Here is a 17,880-nt window from a genome sequence, read left to right as displayed (position 1 = left end):
CAGTGTTTCCAGATTTCTATGAAATATGACCTATAATTAAAAACAATGAGTGAAATAGTTTTCCTTCCAAAAAATGTTAAGTAATGATCTTAAAGCAGCTTTTTTGTGTTGGAATGTTGTGGGAGTGCCCCAACAACAGAATGGTGTGGGTGTAAACCGGTCATTAAAACTATTCATGGGAGCTCATCCCACAGAAAGCGTTTCTGAAACAGTCCGTTTTTTCTCCAATGTATGCTTTGACTACAAATACGATTATAGGATGAGTCAACATTATTTGGAAATATGAACTTTTAAAAGTGAGATTTTCACTGGATAGTTACTTTAATGTTATGTTACTTGTCAAAGATGCCATTATTATTGACATGATTTAGCCATGGGCAACATTCACAACTAAACCCATCAGTCAGAATGAGTTACATGATATGTACACTGCATTATCATGGGACAGAAAAGGGAAAATTAATTTACAGTCCATGATTGCAATAAAGGACTTAAACGCACTTAACATGAATTTCAGTTTACACGATGTTGAGTGCCTGACCCATAGAGGTGCTATCAAATTATTATAATTCTCAAATCTATGGCCTGACCGTACTGTACTCTACTGTACTTCCGGAACTAATCAGCTGGGATCTGTTTCTTTACCGGACTGAATTGACTAAAGGGAGCGTTTTTTTGTTGTTGCCTTGGTAGCGATTACAGAAAATCAATCAGCTAGACAGCCACGTAGTTTGCTAACTAAATAGATTAAGAATGGACGTTAAAGAGCGAAGTGAGTTCTTGACTGATTTTAAATCATACGAAAATAGCCAGAGAAATATAGCAACGATTGCTCAGCTAGGCTAGCTAGCATGAAATGCTATCGTTATCTAATGTATTATGCAATGTCTTGTCTTTTTGAAAGATCTGCTGGGTGGTGGCGAGAACATCGTTGAAATGGTGGATTTGGATGAGGAGAATTTTGCTGTTTCAAAGTATGTATGTATGCATGTATGTATGTATGTGTGCATACGAGTCAGAATGTCTATGAGGAAGTGAGTGAGTGAAGTAACGTTAATTTAGAAGAGAATGATTCATGTTTATATGTTTGGTTGCTGACTGATTTATCCTCCCCAGCTCATCAGATTCAGATGCAGCCTTTGATGCTGTCATTGGGAGTATTGAAGACATCATCATGGGTAAATTGGACAAAAACGTTTTTTTTTGTGTTCTAGACATGTTTTAGTGTATCAACGTTAAATGGATAGCTCGCTAATGCTACTCAATTTTCTCCTCAGAGGACGACTTCCAGCACATGCAACAGAGCTTCATGGAGAAACACTACCTGGAGTTTGATGACTCCGAGGAGAACAAACTCACCTATACACCCATCTTCAACGAATATGTAAGGCACTATACTCTGTTCATCTGCCTGCCTCATCATCAACTGTCAAGGTAGATCGTTTTTCAGACCTTCTATGTGAACGTGTCATAAATATTCTGATGTTTACTTCTACCTCTTCAGATTGAGCTGCTTGAGAAACAACTTGAGCAGCAGCTGATGGAGAGAATTCCCGGTTTCAACATGAGCACATTTACTCAGTTACTCAAGTATGTAAACCATTTCCACTCAGGAGTAACCTTTTTCGGTTACAGTACCACCAGCTCTTTTGTTCTTCCAGTAAGCCTATGGTCTCATGAGTCTTCACGAATGCACCCAGGGGTCCTAGCACCCCTCGTTGGGAACCACTGCACTCGACACATTAGGCCAGTAGGTGGCACACCAGGCGGCACATTGCCCCTTGTAAACCAAATACATCTAACTGCAGAGTGCAACGTTTATTTGTTTCTCATTTCAGAAAAATACATTTTCTCTCTTTTCTATGTTTCAGGCAGCACAAAGACGAAGTGTCAGGAGACATCTTCGACATGTTGCTTACTTTTACAGACTTCATGACCTTCAAGGAAATGTTCATTGATTACAGAGCAGTGAGTAAAAACTCAATGTTTGGAATTGGATGTACATTATATTATGACAGTATATTTGAGGATGTGTACTAGTGATTTGTTGAGAGAAATGTGTTGAGGATTCTGTCTCTTTGTGGTTGTGTGATGTTGTGTCACAGCACCCATACCTCTGTCTGCAGGAGAGGGAGGGCCGAGGGCTTGACCTCAGTGATGGCCTAGTGGTGAGGTCTCTCACCTCTACATCCTCCAAATCCATCACCTCCAGAACAACAACAAAACTGAAGTAACTAATGAAGAGTCATCCCCAAACACATGAACATGACCAATAGTGCACTGTGCTGCTGACAGAACATAATTGTTTGTCTTGCCCTCCAGTCACAGGGGACCACCCGTCTTTCCCCCAGCTTTTGTATTTGAACTGTTGTAGGTTTGCAATGGGAATGGTATCAGTCAGGTTGGTCTTTGTTTTACAAATAGCCTTTCTCTGGTTAAGATAGACACCTTTGTCCTCAGGGTGGGGTACAGCGTTTTTTATTAAATTTGTGCTCAATGACTTGAGTTTTGTGCCTGTTACATTATTAACACGTATGCCAGAAGGTGTTTGTAGGTCAAGCATTTTAGACAGACTAAACAGTAGCCTAGTTGCTCAGCCCTTGGTGGTTAGGAGAACTATATGCACCAGCAATAGGAAAACACTTTAGAAATGTTTTTATTATTATTGTACTCATAGCCCTCCACAACAAACCGTATATGAAGCCTGAAAGAAGAAACCTGGTACATTCAGTCCTAGGCTGTTTGGTCGATGGTGCTTTCTCAGATCCTTCTTTCTCATTTGAACCAATGGAATCCCTTTCTGTAAAATTTCAATAATATTAGTACAACATTTGTCCTACAGTGGGGAGAACAAGTATTTGATACGCTGCAGATTTTGCAGGTTTTCCTACTTAAAGCATGTAGAGGTCTGTCATTTTTATCATAGGTACACGTCAACTGTGAGAGATGGAATCTAAAACAAAAATCCAGAAAATCACATTGTATGACTTTTAAGTAATTAATTAGCATTTTATTGCATGACATAAGTATTTGATAAATCAGAAAAGCAGAACTTAATATTTGCTACAGAAACCTTTGTTTGCAATTACAGAGATCATACGTTTCCTGTAGTTCTTGACCAGGTTTGCACACTCTGCAGCAGGGATTTTGGCCCACTCCTCCATACAGACCTTCTCCAGATCCTTCAGGTTTCGGGGCTGTCGCTGGGCAATACGGACTTTCAGCTCCCTCCAAAGATTTTCAATTGGGTTCAGGTCTGGAGACTGGCTTGGCCACTCCAGGACTTTGAGATGCTTCTTACGGAGCCACTCCTAAGTTGCCCTGGTTGTATGTTTCGGGTCGTTGCCATGCTGGAAGACCCAGTCACGACCCATCTTCAATGCTCTTACTGAGGGAAGGAGGTTGTTGGCCAAGATCTCGCGATACATGGCCCCATCCATCCTCCCCTCAATACGGTGCAGTCGACTTGTCCCCTTTGCAGAAAAGCATCCTCAAAGAATGATGTTTCCACCTCCATGCTTCACGGTTGGGATGGTGTTCTTGGGGTTGTACTCATCCTTCTTCTTCCTCCAAACACAGCGAGTAGAGTTTAGACTAAAAAGCTATTTTTGTCTCATCAGACCACATGACCTTCTCCCATTCCTCCTCTGGATCATCCAGATGGTCAATAGCAAACTTCAGACGGGCCTGGACATGCGCTGGCTTGAGCAGGGAGACCTTGCGAGCGCTGCAGGAATTTAATCCATGACGGCGTAGTGTGTTACTAATGTTTTTCTTTGAGACTGTGGTCCCAGCTCTCTTCAGGTCATTGACCAGGTCCTGCCGTGTAGTTCTGGGCTGATCCCTCACCTTCCTCGTGATCATTGATGCCCCACTAGGTGAGATCTTGCATGGAGCCCCAGACCGAGGGTGATTGACCGTCATCTTGAACTTCTTCTATTTTCTAATAATTGCACCAACAGTTGTTGCCTTCTCACCAAGCTGCTTGCCTATTGTCCTGTAGCCCATCCCAGCCTTGTGCAGGTCTACAATTTTATCCCTGATGTCCTTACACAGCTCTCTGGTCTTGGCCATTGTGGAGAGGTTGGAGTCTGTTTGATTGAGTGTGTGGACAGGTGTATTTTATACAGGTAATGAGTTCAAACAGGTGCAGTTAATACAGGTAATGAGTGGAGAACAGGAGGGCTTCTTAAAGAAAAACTAACAGGTCTGTGAGAGCCGGAAGTCTTACTGGTTGTTAGGTGATCAAATACTTATGTCATCCAATAAAATGCTAATTGATTACTTAAAAATCATACAATGTGATTTTCTGGATTTTTGTTTTAGATTCCGTCTCACAGTTGAAGTGTACCTATGATAAAAATTACAGACCTCTACATGCTTTGTAAGTAGGGAAAACCTGTAAAATCGGCAGTGTATCTAATACTTGTTCTCCCCACTGTATGTAGCAGTCTTTACTGAGAATAATATGTTAAGTGTTTTAATTAAATGTATTTATTTCACTGGTTTGTACATAGTCTTGTGTCCCATTGCCTGTAAATAAGTGTTTCAAATAAAGACATGAAATAATTTTGTAAAATCACAATCTACTTTATTTGAAAAGGTGTACTGATATGGATAAACCGTACACATGATTCTCTTGGTCTTCACAATGGTGAAAAAAATAATATATAAAAATATGTTTCTGAACTTGTGTTGCACACAGACCGTGTAACCCATCAGGATTCCTGTGTATCTACAAATATTATAATAATTATGTGGGTGCTTATATTTGTCCTATTTCACACATACACAAATTGTATTATACACATGTGAATTAGAAATGAGTTTTTTGCATATCACCACTCCCACGTCAGCCGATTTTTCACCTAGTTGGATCAGGGATTCGAAACAGCGACCTTTCGGATACTGGCCCAACACACTTAACCGCTAGGCTACCTACCTCCTTTATTACAGTATAAATAGATGTATCATTCATTACACTTTCCTACAGTATGTGATCATAGTGGTTATGTTATGTATGGGAGCATGTATGTGAGTGAGTCATGATGAGTGAGTGTACTGATGGATGTGCAGTGGCAGGGTTACCATAGCAACACACTTTGAAAGGGTCTGCAAAATGCTTCCAGTCTTCACTCCAGTCAACATGTTGACATTAAAAAAAGGCTATTGATGTCCTGCTTCTTTTTTTATTTTTAAGTATACCGTATATAAAAACACTCGTCCTTTGGTGAACAGGTTTGGAATCTCCTCTACTTGTCACACTGTTCGGTTCACACTGTCCAAGTCTCTCTGTATGGAGAGGGTTTATCAGGACAGATAGTAGAGTAGTCCTATGCAGGACCAGAGTTGCTAGCTGTATTACCTCCATCCCCCTTCCATGCCAAATAGGAAAAGAAGGTGCTGGCTCCATATAACAAAGTCACCACAATGCCAAAAAACTGAACAAGAGACAAACACATAGTAAGAGACAATCAGATGAGAGAAGAATGTTATTATCATAAGATACAGTACATGCCTGTGTTAATTATTCTTCCTCGAATGTCAGTTAATTGAGATTGTTGAATCTTTGACTAGCAATGTTGATGATATGCAGGCAGGCTGCCAGTACTAGGTGCCAGATCTCTTTGGGCTGTAGCCAACTCCTCTGTCATCATTTGTTGTCATGCCATATGCCTTGCAACAAAAATGACACAAACATACAGTACCAGTCAAAAGTTTGGACACACCTACTCATTCAAGGGTTTTTCTTTATTTTTTCTACATTGTCAAATAATAGTGAAAACATCAGAACAAATAACACATATGGATTGATTCACATACAAATCCAAATATATTTTATATCTGAGATTCTTCAAAGTAGCCACCCTTTGCCTTGATGACAGCTTTGCACACTCTTGACATTCTCTCAACCAGCTTGACCTGGAATGCTTTTCTAACAGTCTTAAAGGAGTTTCCACATATGCTGAGCACTTGTTGGCTGCTTTTCCTTCACTCTGTGGTCCAATTAATCCCAAATCATCTCAATTGGGTTGAGGCTGGGTGATTGTGGAGGCAAGGTCATGTGATGCAGCACTCCATCACTCTCCTTCTTGGTCAAATAGCCCTTACACAGCCTGGAGGTGTGTTGGGTCATTGTCCTGTTGAAAACCAAATGATAGTCCCACGAAGTGCGAACCAGATGGGATGGCGTATCGCTGCAGAATGCTGTGGTAGCCATGCCGGTTAAGTGTGCCTTAAATTCTAAATAAATCACTGACAATGTCACCCGCAAAGCACCCCCACACCATCACACCTCCTCTTCCATGCTTCATGGTGGGAACCAATCATGTGGAGGACATCCGTTCACCTACTCTGTCTCACAAAGACACGTCGGTTGGAACAAAACATCTAAAATTTGGACTCATTAGACCAAAGGACAAATTTCCACTGGTCTAATGTCCATTGCTCGTGTTTCTTGGCCCAAGCAAGTCTTTTCTTATTGTTGGTGTCCTTTAGTAGTGGTTTCTTTGCAGCAATTGGACCACGAAGACCTGATTCACACAGTCTCCTCTGAACAGTTGATGTTGAAATGTGTCTGTTACTTGAACTATGTGAAGCATTTATTTGGGCTGAAATTTCTGAGGCTGGTAACTCTAATGAACTTATCCTACTTAGCAGAAGTAACTCTGGGTCTTTCTTTCCTATGGTGGGCCTCATGAGAGCCAGTTCCATCATTGTGCTTGAAGGTTTTTGTGACCGCACTTGAAGAAACTTTCAAAGTTCTTGACATTTTCCCGGATTGACTGACCTTCATGTCTTAAAGTAAAGATGGACTGTCGTTTCTCTTTGCTTATTTGAGCTGTTCTTGCCATAATTTTTAGTCTTTTACCAAATAGGGCTATCTTCTGTATACCACCCCTACCTAGTCTCAAAACAATTGATTGGCTCAAACGCATTAAGAAGGAAAGAAATTACACAAATGAACTTTTAACAAGCCACACCTGTTAATTGAAACGCATTCCAGGCAACCACCCCATGAAGCTGGTTGAAAGAATGCAGTGTGCGCAAAGCTGTCATCAAGGCAAAGGGTGGCTACTTTGAAGAATCTTAAATAAAACATTTAACACTTTTTTCATTACTACATGATTCCATATGTGTTATTTCTACAATGTAGAAAATAGTAAAAATAAAGAAAAACCCTTGAATGAGTAGATGTGTCCAAACTATTGACTGGTACTGTATATTGTAGTTACATTCTCCCCAAAGCAAAAATAAAATATTTTATCGACATACACATAAATACTGACCCCTGACCTACATCAAACTGTGATGTTCTTTATTGGCTAGGGTCACCTGGCTACTGTTTTCCTGGGTTGTGAAAGGAAGGAGATACAAGTCTTTGAACACGCTATGATGTAGGATCTTAATTTGATCACCTTGTTGTAGGAGAACTGTAGTGTATTTGAGGTTTAAAAAGGCTTGTGAAGTTTTTAATATCCATTTAGATTTTGTTTTTCTTCAGAAAAATGTATCAACCCCAGAAAAAAAATGTCAATTCTTATAATAATAATAATAATTCACATTTTCTGTTGCAGTAGGATTATTTTCCTGCTGTAGCAAACTGGCTCAAATTAAGATCCTACATATGTATGCATGGTGAAACATTAACATGTTAGTAATTTAGCAGACACTCTTATCCAGAGCGACTTACAGGAGCAATTACTGTTGACAAACCCTGTTAGATATACTCTAATAGCCCTGGGTCTTGTGCAACAGGGCCAACGTTATGGTGACTGGCTTGTTCCTCCCAGGAAGATCAACGGGCTTGGTCATGTGCCTCATTGTAAATAGCAAATGGACTCTGGCCAGGATTGCCATGGAGAGAGACCACACCATAAAAGCACATCTACCTTATATTTTTTCTAGCTCCCTCTCTCTTTATCTTTGAACCTGTCACAGTCAGGTGTGCACATGACGCATCAGTCCTGCCTCTTTAGTCAAACATTTAGGAGTGCCAGAAAGTGGAAGGGCCAGAAACACACTTTTGTGTTTTCTATTCATCCTACCCAGAACATAGATATCAGCACATCCTGTTGAAGGTTATCTTGTGACCATACAAAAATGTGCAAGTATTAAACGTAATGTACTCAGTCTCAATCTATGTGGCCCTATGTAAGGGAGCACTTGTTTAAACAAGGGCTTCTCATGTGTTTCTGTCGCTCATCAACTGATCAGAGCTGGTCAACCAATTAACAAGTAAGCTAGCCTACATGTGCCTATGTTTCAGTCTAGTGTCTGCATGTCTTTGTATATCTGTAGATATTAAGTTGTCTGTTCTAGACTTACCGCAGCAGCTGCCATATGGCCGTAGAAGTATGTTGAAATGTAAGGAGCGACTGATGCAGCATTGGCCAGAAATGCTGTGAGGTACAAAACGGTTGCCATAGCATTATACACCATAACCTACAAGATAGAAAACAGATGTTGATGAACACAGCCTAAATTTTATTTCAAAGTTACTTTACATTGAATAACTATTACAAAATAACTTTGAAATAAATGTATAGCAAAAATGCAGCATAGCAGAGACGACATGGGTCATTCTACAACAATGGTGACTTTCCTGTCCCCTGCCTTAACCACCAGGAAAAACTATTTTAAAAAGGCAGATATTTGTTTAAGTTTTAATTGAAGTGTTTTATTGTTAATGAAACATATGTCAGACAGTTATATTGCAAAAATCTAATCTAATCAAATATATTTCAAATCAAATCAAATGTTTATGTGTCGAATACAATAGGTGTGTAGACCTTAGAGTCAAATGCTTACTTAGAAGCCCTAACCAACAATGCTTTAAGAAGTTTTAAGAAAACAAATTAAAACAAGTGGAAGGAATCTTATGGCTTAGGGCTAGAAGCTGTTAAGAAGCCTTTTGGTACCAACACTTGGCGCTCCGGTACTAGGGTGGCTGGAGTCTTTGACAATTTTTAGGGCCTTACTCTGACACCACCTGGTAGAGAGGTCCTGGATGGCAGGAAGCTTGGCCCCAGTGATGTACTGAGCTGTACGCACTACCCTCTGTAGTGCCTTGCAGTCGGAGGCCGAGCAGTTGCCATGCCAGGCAGTGATGCAACCAGGATGCTCTCGATGATGCAGCTGTAGAATCGTTTGAGGATCTGAGGACCCATGCCAAATATTTTCAGTCTCCTGATGGGGATATAGGCTTTGTCGTGCCCTCTTCATGACTGTCTTAGTGTGTTTGGACCATGATAGGTTTTTGATGATGTGGACACCAAGGAACTTGAAGCTCTCAACCTGTTCCACTACAGCCCTGTCGATGAGAATGGGGGCACAATCATCTCCTTTGTCTTGATCACATTGAGGGAGAGGTTGTTGTCCTGGCACCACACTGCCAGGTCGCTGACCTCCTCCCTATAGGCTGTCTCATCGTTGTCGGTGATCAGGCCAACCCCTGTTGTGTCATCGGCAAACTTGATGATAGTGTTGGAGTCGTGCCTGGCCATGCAATCATGAGTGAACAGGGAGTACAGGAGGGGACTGAGCACTCACCACAGACAGGCCCCCGTATTGAGGATGAACGCTAAGCTGTAATCAATGAATAGCATTCTCACATAGGTGTTCCTTTTGTCCAGGTGGGAAAGGGAAGTGTTGAGTGCAATAGAGATTGCATCATCTGTGGATCTGTTGAGGCGGTATGCAAATTGGAGTGGGTCTAGGTTTTCTGGGATAATGGTGTTGATGTGAGTCATGACCAGCCTTTCAAAGCACTTCATGGCCACAGATGTGAGTGCTACGGGTCGGTAGTCATTTAGGCAGGTTGCCTTAGTGTTCTTGGGCACAGCGATTATGGTGGTCTGCTTGAAACATGTTGGTATTACAGACTCAGTCAAAGACAGATTGAAAATGTCAGTGAAGACAGTTGCCAGTTGGTCAGCGCAGGCTCAGAGTACACGTCCTGGTAATCCGTCTGGCCCTGCGGCCTTGTGAATGTTACTTGCCTCGAAGCGAACATAGAAGTAATATAGCTTGTCTGGTAGGTTCGCAGCTGTGCTTCCCTTTGTAGTCTGTAATAGTTTGCAAGCCCTGCTACATCCAACGAGCGTCGAAGCCGGTGTAGTACGATTCAATCTTAGTCCTGTATTTACGCTTTGCCTGTTTGATGGTTTGTCGGAGGGCATAGCGGGATTTCTTATAAGCTTCCGGGTTTGAGTCCCGCTCCTTGAATGCGGCAGCTCTACCCTTTAGCTCAGTGCAGATGTTGCCTGTAATCCATGGATTCTGGTGTGGGTGTGTACGTGCAGTCACTGTGGGGACGACGTCATCGATGCACTTATTGATGAAGCCAGTGACTGATGTGGTGTACTCCGCAATGCCATCGGAAGAATCCCAGAACATATTCCAGTGTGTGCTAGCAAAAACAGTCATCTGCTTAATCTAACTACTTTCTTATTGACCGAGTAACTGGTGCTTCCTGCTTTAGTTTTCGCTTGTAAACAGGAATTAGGAGGATATCATTATGGTCAGATTTTCCAAATATAGAACGAGGGAGAGCTTTGTATACGTCTCTGTGTGTGGAGTAAAGTTGGTCTAGAGTTTTTTCCCTTTGGTTGCACATTTAACACACTGTTAGAAATGAGGTAAAACGGATTTGAGTTTCCCTGCATTAAAGTCCCCGGCCACTAGGAGCGCCACCTCTGGATGAGCATTTTACTGTTTGCTTATGGCTGTATACAGCTCATTGAGTGTGGTCTTAGTGCCAGCATCAGTCTGCGGTGGTATATAGACAGCTACGAAAAATATAGATGTAAATAGTGTGGTCTATAGCTTATCATGAGAAACTCTACCTCAGACGAGCAAAACCTAGAGAACAACACCAGATGTTGTTTACAAATATACGTAGGCCACCGCCCCTTGTCTTACCAGAGGTCGCTGTTCTATCCTGCCGAAAAAGCTTAAAACCTGCCAGCTGTATGTTAATCATGTCGTCGTTCAGCCACGACTCGGTGAAACATAAGATATGACAGATTTTAATGTCCCGTTAGTAGTATATACGTGCTCGTAATTTGTCTATTTTATTATCGATTGATTGTACGTTGGCTAATAGAACCAATGGTAAAGGTAAATTACCCTCTCGGTGACAAGGCACTCGGACTGTCGTCCCCGATATCTCCATCTTTTCCTCCTGCGAATGATGGGGATGAGGGCCCGGTCAGGCGTCCAAAGGAAATCCTTCCAGTCCGACTCCATGAAGAAGAAGAATTCCTCCAGTACGGGGTGAATAATTACTGTGTCACGCCCTGGTCGAAGTATTTTGTGTTTATCTTCATGTATTGGGTCAGGCCAGGGTGTGGCATGGGTTTTTGTATGTGGTGTGTATGTATTGGGATTGTAGCTAGTGGGGTGATCTAGCAAAGTCTATGGCTGTCTGGAGTGGTTCTCAATCAGAGGCAGGTGTTTATCGTTGTCTCTGATTGGGAACCATATTTAGGCAGCCATATTCTTTGAGTGTTTCGTGGGTGATTGTCCTTAGTGTCGTTGTTCCTGTCGCTGTGTTAGTTTACACAAGTATAGGCTGTTTCGGTTTTCGGTACGTTCTTTGTTTTGTAGTGTTTTGTAATTGATTCGTGTTTTACGTTTGTTTATTAAATATTGATCGCAATCTACACGCTGCATTTTGGTCCGACTCTCCTTCACCACAAGAGAACCGTTACATACTGCCCTGATATCAAGAAGCTCTTTTCGGTCATAAGACACGGTGGCAGAAACCTTATATACAAAATAAGTTACAAATAACACAAGAAATATATACACAATAGCACAATTGGTATTGCTATAACATGGGTCCTGAGATCCTCAAAAGGTTCAACAGCTGACACATCGAGAGCATGGTTGCATCACTGCCTGGTACGGCAACAGAGGGTAGTGCGTACGGCCCAGTACATCACTGGAGCTAAGCTGCCTGCCATCCAGGCGGTGTCAGAGGAAGGCCCTAAAAATGGTCAAAGACCCCTGCCACCCCTACCTCAATTGGGCCGACCAACCAGTGCTCCCGCACAGTGGCTAACCGGGCTATCTGCATTGTGTCCCACCCACCACCTGCCAACCCCTCTTTTACGCTGCTGCTACTCTCTGTTCATCATATATGCATAGTCACTTTAACCATATCTACATGTGCATACTACCTCAATCAGCCTGACTAACCGGTGTCTGTATGTAGCCTAGCTACTTTTATAGCCTCGCTACTGTATATAGTCTTTTTACTGTTTTATTTCTTTACCCACCTATTGTTCACCTAATACCTTTTTTGCACTTTTGGTTGGAGCCTGTAAGTAAGCATTTCACTGTAAGGTCTACACCTGTTGTATTCAGCGCACGTGACAAATAAACGTTGATTTGATTTGGAATTGGTTACGGGATCGTAAAACGGCAGCCATCTACTTCGGGGCCATTATATACACAGATTTGTCACTGGTGTTGTTGTCACTGGTGTTATTATTTTCATTAGTTTAATTTTCTTTAATGTCAATTATTACTAATCAAAAACATTTCTTAATATTATTATTAACGCTTTATGTCTTTGATTATATATGGAAATTAAATAGTCAAATTACATTCTGTAAAGCCTGAATCGTCATTAAAATATAGGTAACGCTAGTGACAAAAAAGCAACACAAGCATTTTTGTTTTATTTAATGTAGTAAAAATACCAAAATACATAAAGCTGTTAAAAAAGCCACAATTTTCATAGAACAACCCACTTCGACATAAGCCTGAGGTCAGGTCAGCAATCACACCAGAGGTTAGTGGATTAGGACACTCACCAACATTGGCCAGGGCACAGAGCTGAGTTTGTGATAGGCGCCAAAGAAGAGCATGAAGAAGAGGATAATGGTGAGCAGCCACAGTGTAACGGCTACAAACATCACCCAGCCATAGGCAGGAATAAGGGAGGAGGCACTGGCAATTAGAGCCCATTGCAGCAGGCCAAGACCCTGAGGAGAGTGAGACAGAACAAGGTACATGTTCACAAACATTTAGCTGACATTTGAACAGGTGAACCTTCTATTGAGTCTCTAATCCAAGTCTTCACGCCAGATCAAGTCAGTGTCCTCTTGAAGAGCAGTGTAGAATACCTGGGAGTAATCTACACTACCCACTGAGCATTAATCAGCAGCACAGACAGGAATATAATAGTTCTGTCAAATAACCTTGACAGTATTACTTAGTACCCTAGACAAGATCAGGAGGGCAAACAGAACTCTTTCTCAATAAAAAAGCATAATCCAAATATGTATTTAGGGATCAAGTTTTGATCTGCAGGTTAACCCACATACCTGGTAAACGTGTCAAAGATTGATAATGGTAAGCATAACATCCTCATTCTTATACCCTCTCATATTGTACCTCTAACTTTAACCACTCAATATGACAACATTCAAATGAATTGAGTTTTAATAGTTGTTCTGTTTTTTAAACATTTGCATAAATCTACTTCCATGAAGTTTTGTCACATCGAATGTATTAATAATGAAACATCGGGTGCCATAAAATATAGAGGTCAGGTCAGCAATCACACCAGAGGTTAGTGGATTAGGACACTCACCAACATTGGCCAGGGCACAGAGCAAAACATTGATATATCTCACAAATTGTCAATGACTTTTTCTCCTCTCACTATTGAGTTTCAGAGGAGTGTGAACGTGTTAATATACACACAAATAGCTAATATTAAAGCTTTAACCTTTTACTGCAGTGGGCTAAATTAGTGAGGGCCAAACAGAGTGATTCTTAATAGTCTTTTACATTTTATCTTCATTTAACTAGGCAAGTCAGTTAAGAACAAATTTTTATTTTCAATGACAGCCTACAAACAGTGGGTTAACTGTTCAGAACAACAGATTTGTACCTTGTCAGCTCAGGGTTTGAACTTGCAACCTTCCAGTTACTAGTCCAAAGCTCTAACCACTAGGCTACCCTGCCACCCCAGTAGTCTTAAACAAATCTACTTTAAAACAGAAGTATACACCTCACACACATGGTTATGAGCTTAAATAAAAGAAGACACCTGCACCATGTCGGATATAGAGTTGAAATGTATTCAATTTTGAGTTTGCATTCCAATATTACACTTTCTACACATCACAGAAGATTGAAATATAACAAAATTGTTTGACATTGAAACACCAGGTTTTCATCAGCTTATTAAAGAAATCTTAATTATGAAATTATGAGAAATATTAATAACATTCCACCCATGAGGCAAAATAGGTCGCTTTTGGTCATTGACAGCTGGAAAGGACTACAGTGTACTGTCATGTAGGCCTACAGTGTACACGAGGACATAATATTGCCAAAGTATAGGCCTACATTCAGGAGAATTTCTACTTTTATACAGTATATGACTTAATTTAGCATGATCACTTCCTAAACATGTTTTTCAAACTAACCCCTTTTCAGGTAGTCCCTCGATTAATTTCTCTTCGCTCAGGACAGACTGGTATTGTGAAAGGCTTTATTAGGAGTAAATCTGAGGCCTAAGGCAGGTTTGTTTAAGTTGTGTCAATTTAAGGTGTGTGTGTTTGAGTGTGCCTGCCTGGTTTTGTGTAGGGTGTGTGGGCGTATATCCGTGAACTGTTAACAATCAACTGCAGTAAACCTATAATGAATATAGAAGATCCAAGATATGGGCTCACAAAATCATCAGGGTTCAAAATATCTGGCTGAGTTGACATGATTGAACAATACCATCACAGGGTCCAGCAATTCATATTAATGTTATTGGTAATGCTCAATTATAGTAGGAATGTGATGTCTTGTGTTATGAGATGTCTATAATCATAGGTAATGGCTGTTGACACACACATTTAACAAGTATGTACCACTATACTCAAGTGGAACAGTGTGAGTCCTGATATTTCTTTCTCATGCAATTATTGAAATGGCTATCAAGGGTGTGATATAAAGCCTAGTGCAGTGACCCACCTAGCCGGGTCAGTCACATGTACTACAGGTTCAAAGGGAGTGGCATTGAAATATGTGCTTTATATATGACTCTCTGAATGTACTGTTAATTATCAATACATTATGTAAATATGTAAACATAAAACATATTCAAGACACAGGACGTTTTGCATAAAACTATTCTTAATTTATGTTATGTTAAAATAAAACAAGCTGTCACCTGATTAATGTCCCAGTGTGTGTCCATTACTACAACTCTTAGCAACCACTAGGTATAACTCAAGCCCATACAAAACAATAAGATAGAGGAAAACAGGGATTCTGAAAAGATACATAGATATAGATTGGCCTAGAAGATGAGGAGTAGGACAGAGAAAGAAGGAAAAATATACTGGGTACAGGAGACAAAAACATTTATTGCTAGGTTAACTGCACTGTTGGAACTAAAAACACAAGCTGCACCTGCGATAACAACTGCAAATCTGTGTACGTGACTGATAAACTTGATTTGATGATGGATAAAGTAAATACAAAGGTGAAACTGGTATTTGTCACTCACTATCTCAGCCAACATCAGGATTCCAGGAATGCTCTTGATCAAGCCCAGGTCCATGGAAATACTGGCAAGCTGAAAGCTGGACCCTCCCTGTTGGGACTGGGTTGAGCTGGTCTCAGTGGCCACATTATCTGGAAAGTCTGACATCACTCCCTCAAATCCACACAATAATGGTCAACAATAACAAACTAACTTTCCTCTTGTCCCTAGTCAGAGAATAGAACCCTTCCAGAGCAAATATACAGATCTGGGGAATGCAGCCGTTGTTACCACCTGGGGTGCTTTTCTAGACTGGCAGGTGTCTTGTGTTTTTTTCCCTCTCTCTCTCTCTCTCTCTCTCTCTCTCTCTCTCTCTCTCTCTCTCTCTCTCTCTCTCTCTCTCTCTCTCTCTCTCTCTCTCTCTCTCTCTCTCTCTCTCTCTCTCTCTCTCTCTCTCTCTCTCTCTCTCTCTCTCTCTCTCTCTCTCTCTCTCTCTCTCTCTCTCTCTCTCTCTCTCTCTCTCTCTCTCTCTCTCTCTCTCTCTCTCTCTCTCTCTCTCTCTCTCTCTCTCTCTCTCTCTCTCAGTGACACATTAACAGCAGCCACCAGTTTGAGTACAGGTAGGTAGGTATATACAGATGAAGTCGGAAGTTTACGTACACCTTAGCCAAATACATTTACACTCAGTTTTTCACAATTCCTGACATTCAATCCCAGTAAATTCCATGTTTTGGGTCAGTTAGGATCACCAATTTATTTTAAGAATATGAAATGTCAGAATAATAGTAGAGAGAATGATTTATTTCAGCTTTTATTTATTTCATCACATTCCCAGTGGGTCAGAAGTTAACATACACTCAATTAGTATTTGGTAGCATTGCCTTTAAATTGTTTAACTTGGGTCAAATGTTGTTTCAGGTAGGCTTCCTCAAGCTTCCCACAATAAGTTGGGTGAATTTTGGCCCATTCCTCCTGACAGCTGGTGTAACTGACTCAGGTTTGTAGGCCTCCTTGACTTTGTTGTCCTTAAGCCATTTTGCCACAACTTTAGAAGTATGCTTGGGGTCATTGCCCATTTGGAAGACCCATTTGCGACCAAGCTTTAACTTCCTGACGGATGTCTTGAGATGTTGCTTCAATATATCCACATAATTTTCCTTCCTCATGATGCCATCTATTTTGTGAAGTGCACCAGCCCCTCCTGCTGCAAAGCACCCCCACAACATGATGCTGCCACCCCCGTGCTTCACGGTTGGGATGGTGTTCTTCGGTTTGCAAGCCTCCCCCTTTTTCCTCCAAACATAACGATGTTCATTATGGCCAAACAGTTCTATTTTTGTTTCATCAGACCAGAGGACATTTCTCCAGTACGACCTTTGTACCCACGTGCAGTTGCAAACCGTAGTCTCCACCCGGCACAGCCAGAAGAGGACTGGCCACCCCACATAGCCTTCCTCTCTACGTTTCTTCCTAGGTTTTGGCCTTTCTAGGGAGTTTTTCCTAGCCACCGTGCTTCTACACCTGCATTGCTTGCTGTTTGGGGTTTTAGGCTGGGTTTCTGTACAGCACTTTGAGATATCAGCTGATGTATTAAGGGCTATATAAATACATTTGATTTGATTTGATTTAGTCTGGCTTTTTTTATGGCGGATTTGGAGCCGTGGCTTCTTCCTTTCTGAGCGGCCTTTCAGGTTATGTCTATATAGGACTTGTTTTACTGTGGATATAGATACTTTGTACCTGTTTCCTCCACCATCTTCACAAGGTCCTTTGCTGTTGTTCTGGGATTGATTTGCACTTTTCACACCAAAGTACGTTCATCTCTAGGAGAAAGAACGTGTCTCCTTCCTGAGCGGTATGACAGCTGCGTGGTCCCATGGTGTTTATACGTGGTCCCATGGTGTTTATACTTGCGTACTATTGTTTGTACAGATGAACGTGGTACCTTCAGGCGTTTGGAAATTGCTCCCAAGGATGAACCAGACTTGTGGAGGTCCGCAATTTTATTCTGAGGTCTTGGCTGATTTCCTTTGATTTTCCCATGATGTCAAGCAAAGAGGCACTGAGTTTGAAGGTAGGCCTTGAAATACAGTGGGGCAAAAAAGTATTTAGTCAGCCACCAATTGTGCAAGTTCTCCCACTTAAAAATATGAGAGAGGCCTGTAAGGTACACTTCAACTATGACAGACAAAATGAGGGGAAAAAAATCCAGAAAATGTGATTAGTGAAAATGTGATTTTCCAAGCTGTTTAAAGGCACAGTCAACTCAGTGTATGTAAACTTCTGACCCACTGGAATTATAAGTGAAATAATCTGTCTGTGAACAATTGTTGGAAAAAACATCTGTGTCATGCACAAAGTAGATGTCCTAACCGACTTGC

At 41.2% G+C, this 17,880-nt stretch overlaps 2 protein-coding genes across 3 annotated transcripts; one reads left to right on the top strand and one right to left on the bottom strand.

Moving 5' to 3' along the window:
* Positions 1 to 622: 622 nt before the first annotated feature.
* LOC109888648 (ADP-ribosylation factor-like protein 2-binding protein) lies at positions 623 to 2,505 on the top strand. Of its 2 annotated transcripts, none has more exons than XM_020479805.2 (7): positions 623 to 772; positions 905 to 974; positions 1,117 to 1,178; positions 1,278 to 1,384; positions 1,505 to 1,590; positions 1,872 to 1,968; positions 2,106 to 2,505. In XM_020479805.2, exons 1-7 carry the CDS (start codon positions 754 to 756, stop codon positions 2,232 to 2,234), a joined length of 570 nt encoding a protein of 189 aa, XP_020335394.1. In that variant the 5' UTR covers positions 623 to 753; the 3' UTR covers positions 2,235 to 2,505. The 2 variants fall into 2 exon arrangements, with proteins under 2 accessions (XP_020335394.1, XP_020335395.1); XM_020479806.2 differs by having other exon boundaries at positions 625 to 772; positions 2,127 to 2,505.
* A 2,064-nt stretch (positions 2,506 to 4,569) lies between these two features.
* pllp (plasmolipin) lies at positions 4,570 to 15,821 on the bottom strand. Its single transcript, XM_020479804.2, has 4 exons — positions 15,524 to 15,821; positions 12,825 to 12,995; positions 8,329 to 8,445; positions 4,570 to 5,441 (listed from the first exon to the last, which is right to left on the bottom strand). Exons 1-4 carry the CDS (start codon positions 15,665 to 15,667, stop codon positions 5,334 to 5,336), a joined length of 540 nt encoding a protein of 179 aa, XP_020335393.1. The 5' UTR covers positions 15,668 to 15,821; the 3' UTR covers positions 4,570 to 5,333.
* Between the last annotated feature and the right edge of the window lie 2,059 nt (positions 15,822 to 17,880).

Source organism: Oncorhynchus kisutch, linkage group LG4, assembly GCF_002021735.2.
Source record: "Oncorhynchus kisutch isolate 150728-3 linkage group LG4, Okis_V2, whole genome shotgun sequence".
NCBI classification, from domain to species: domain Eukaryota; kingdom Metazoa; phylum Chordata; class Actinopteri; order Salmoniformes; family Salmonidae; genus Oncorhynchus; species Oncorhynchus kisutch.
Note: the sequence above shows the minus strand (reverse complement) of the source record. Positions and strands in the feature narration are given on the sequence as shown.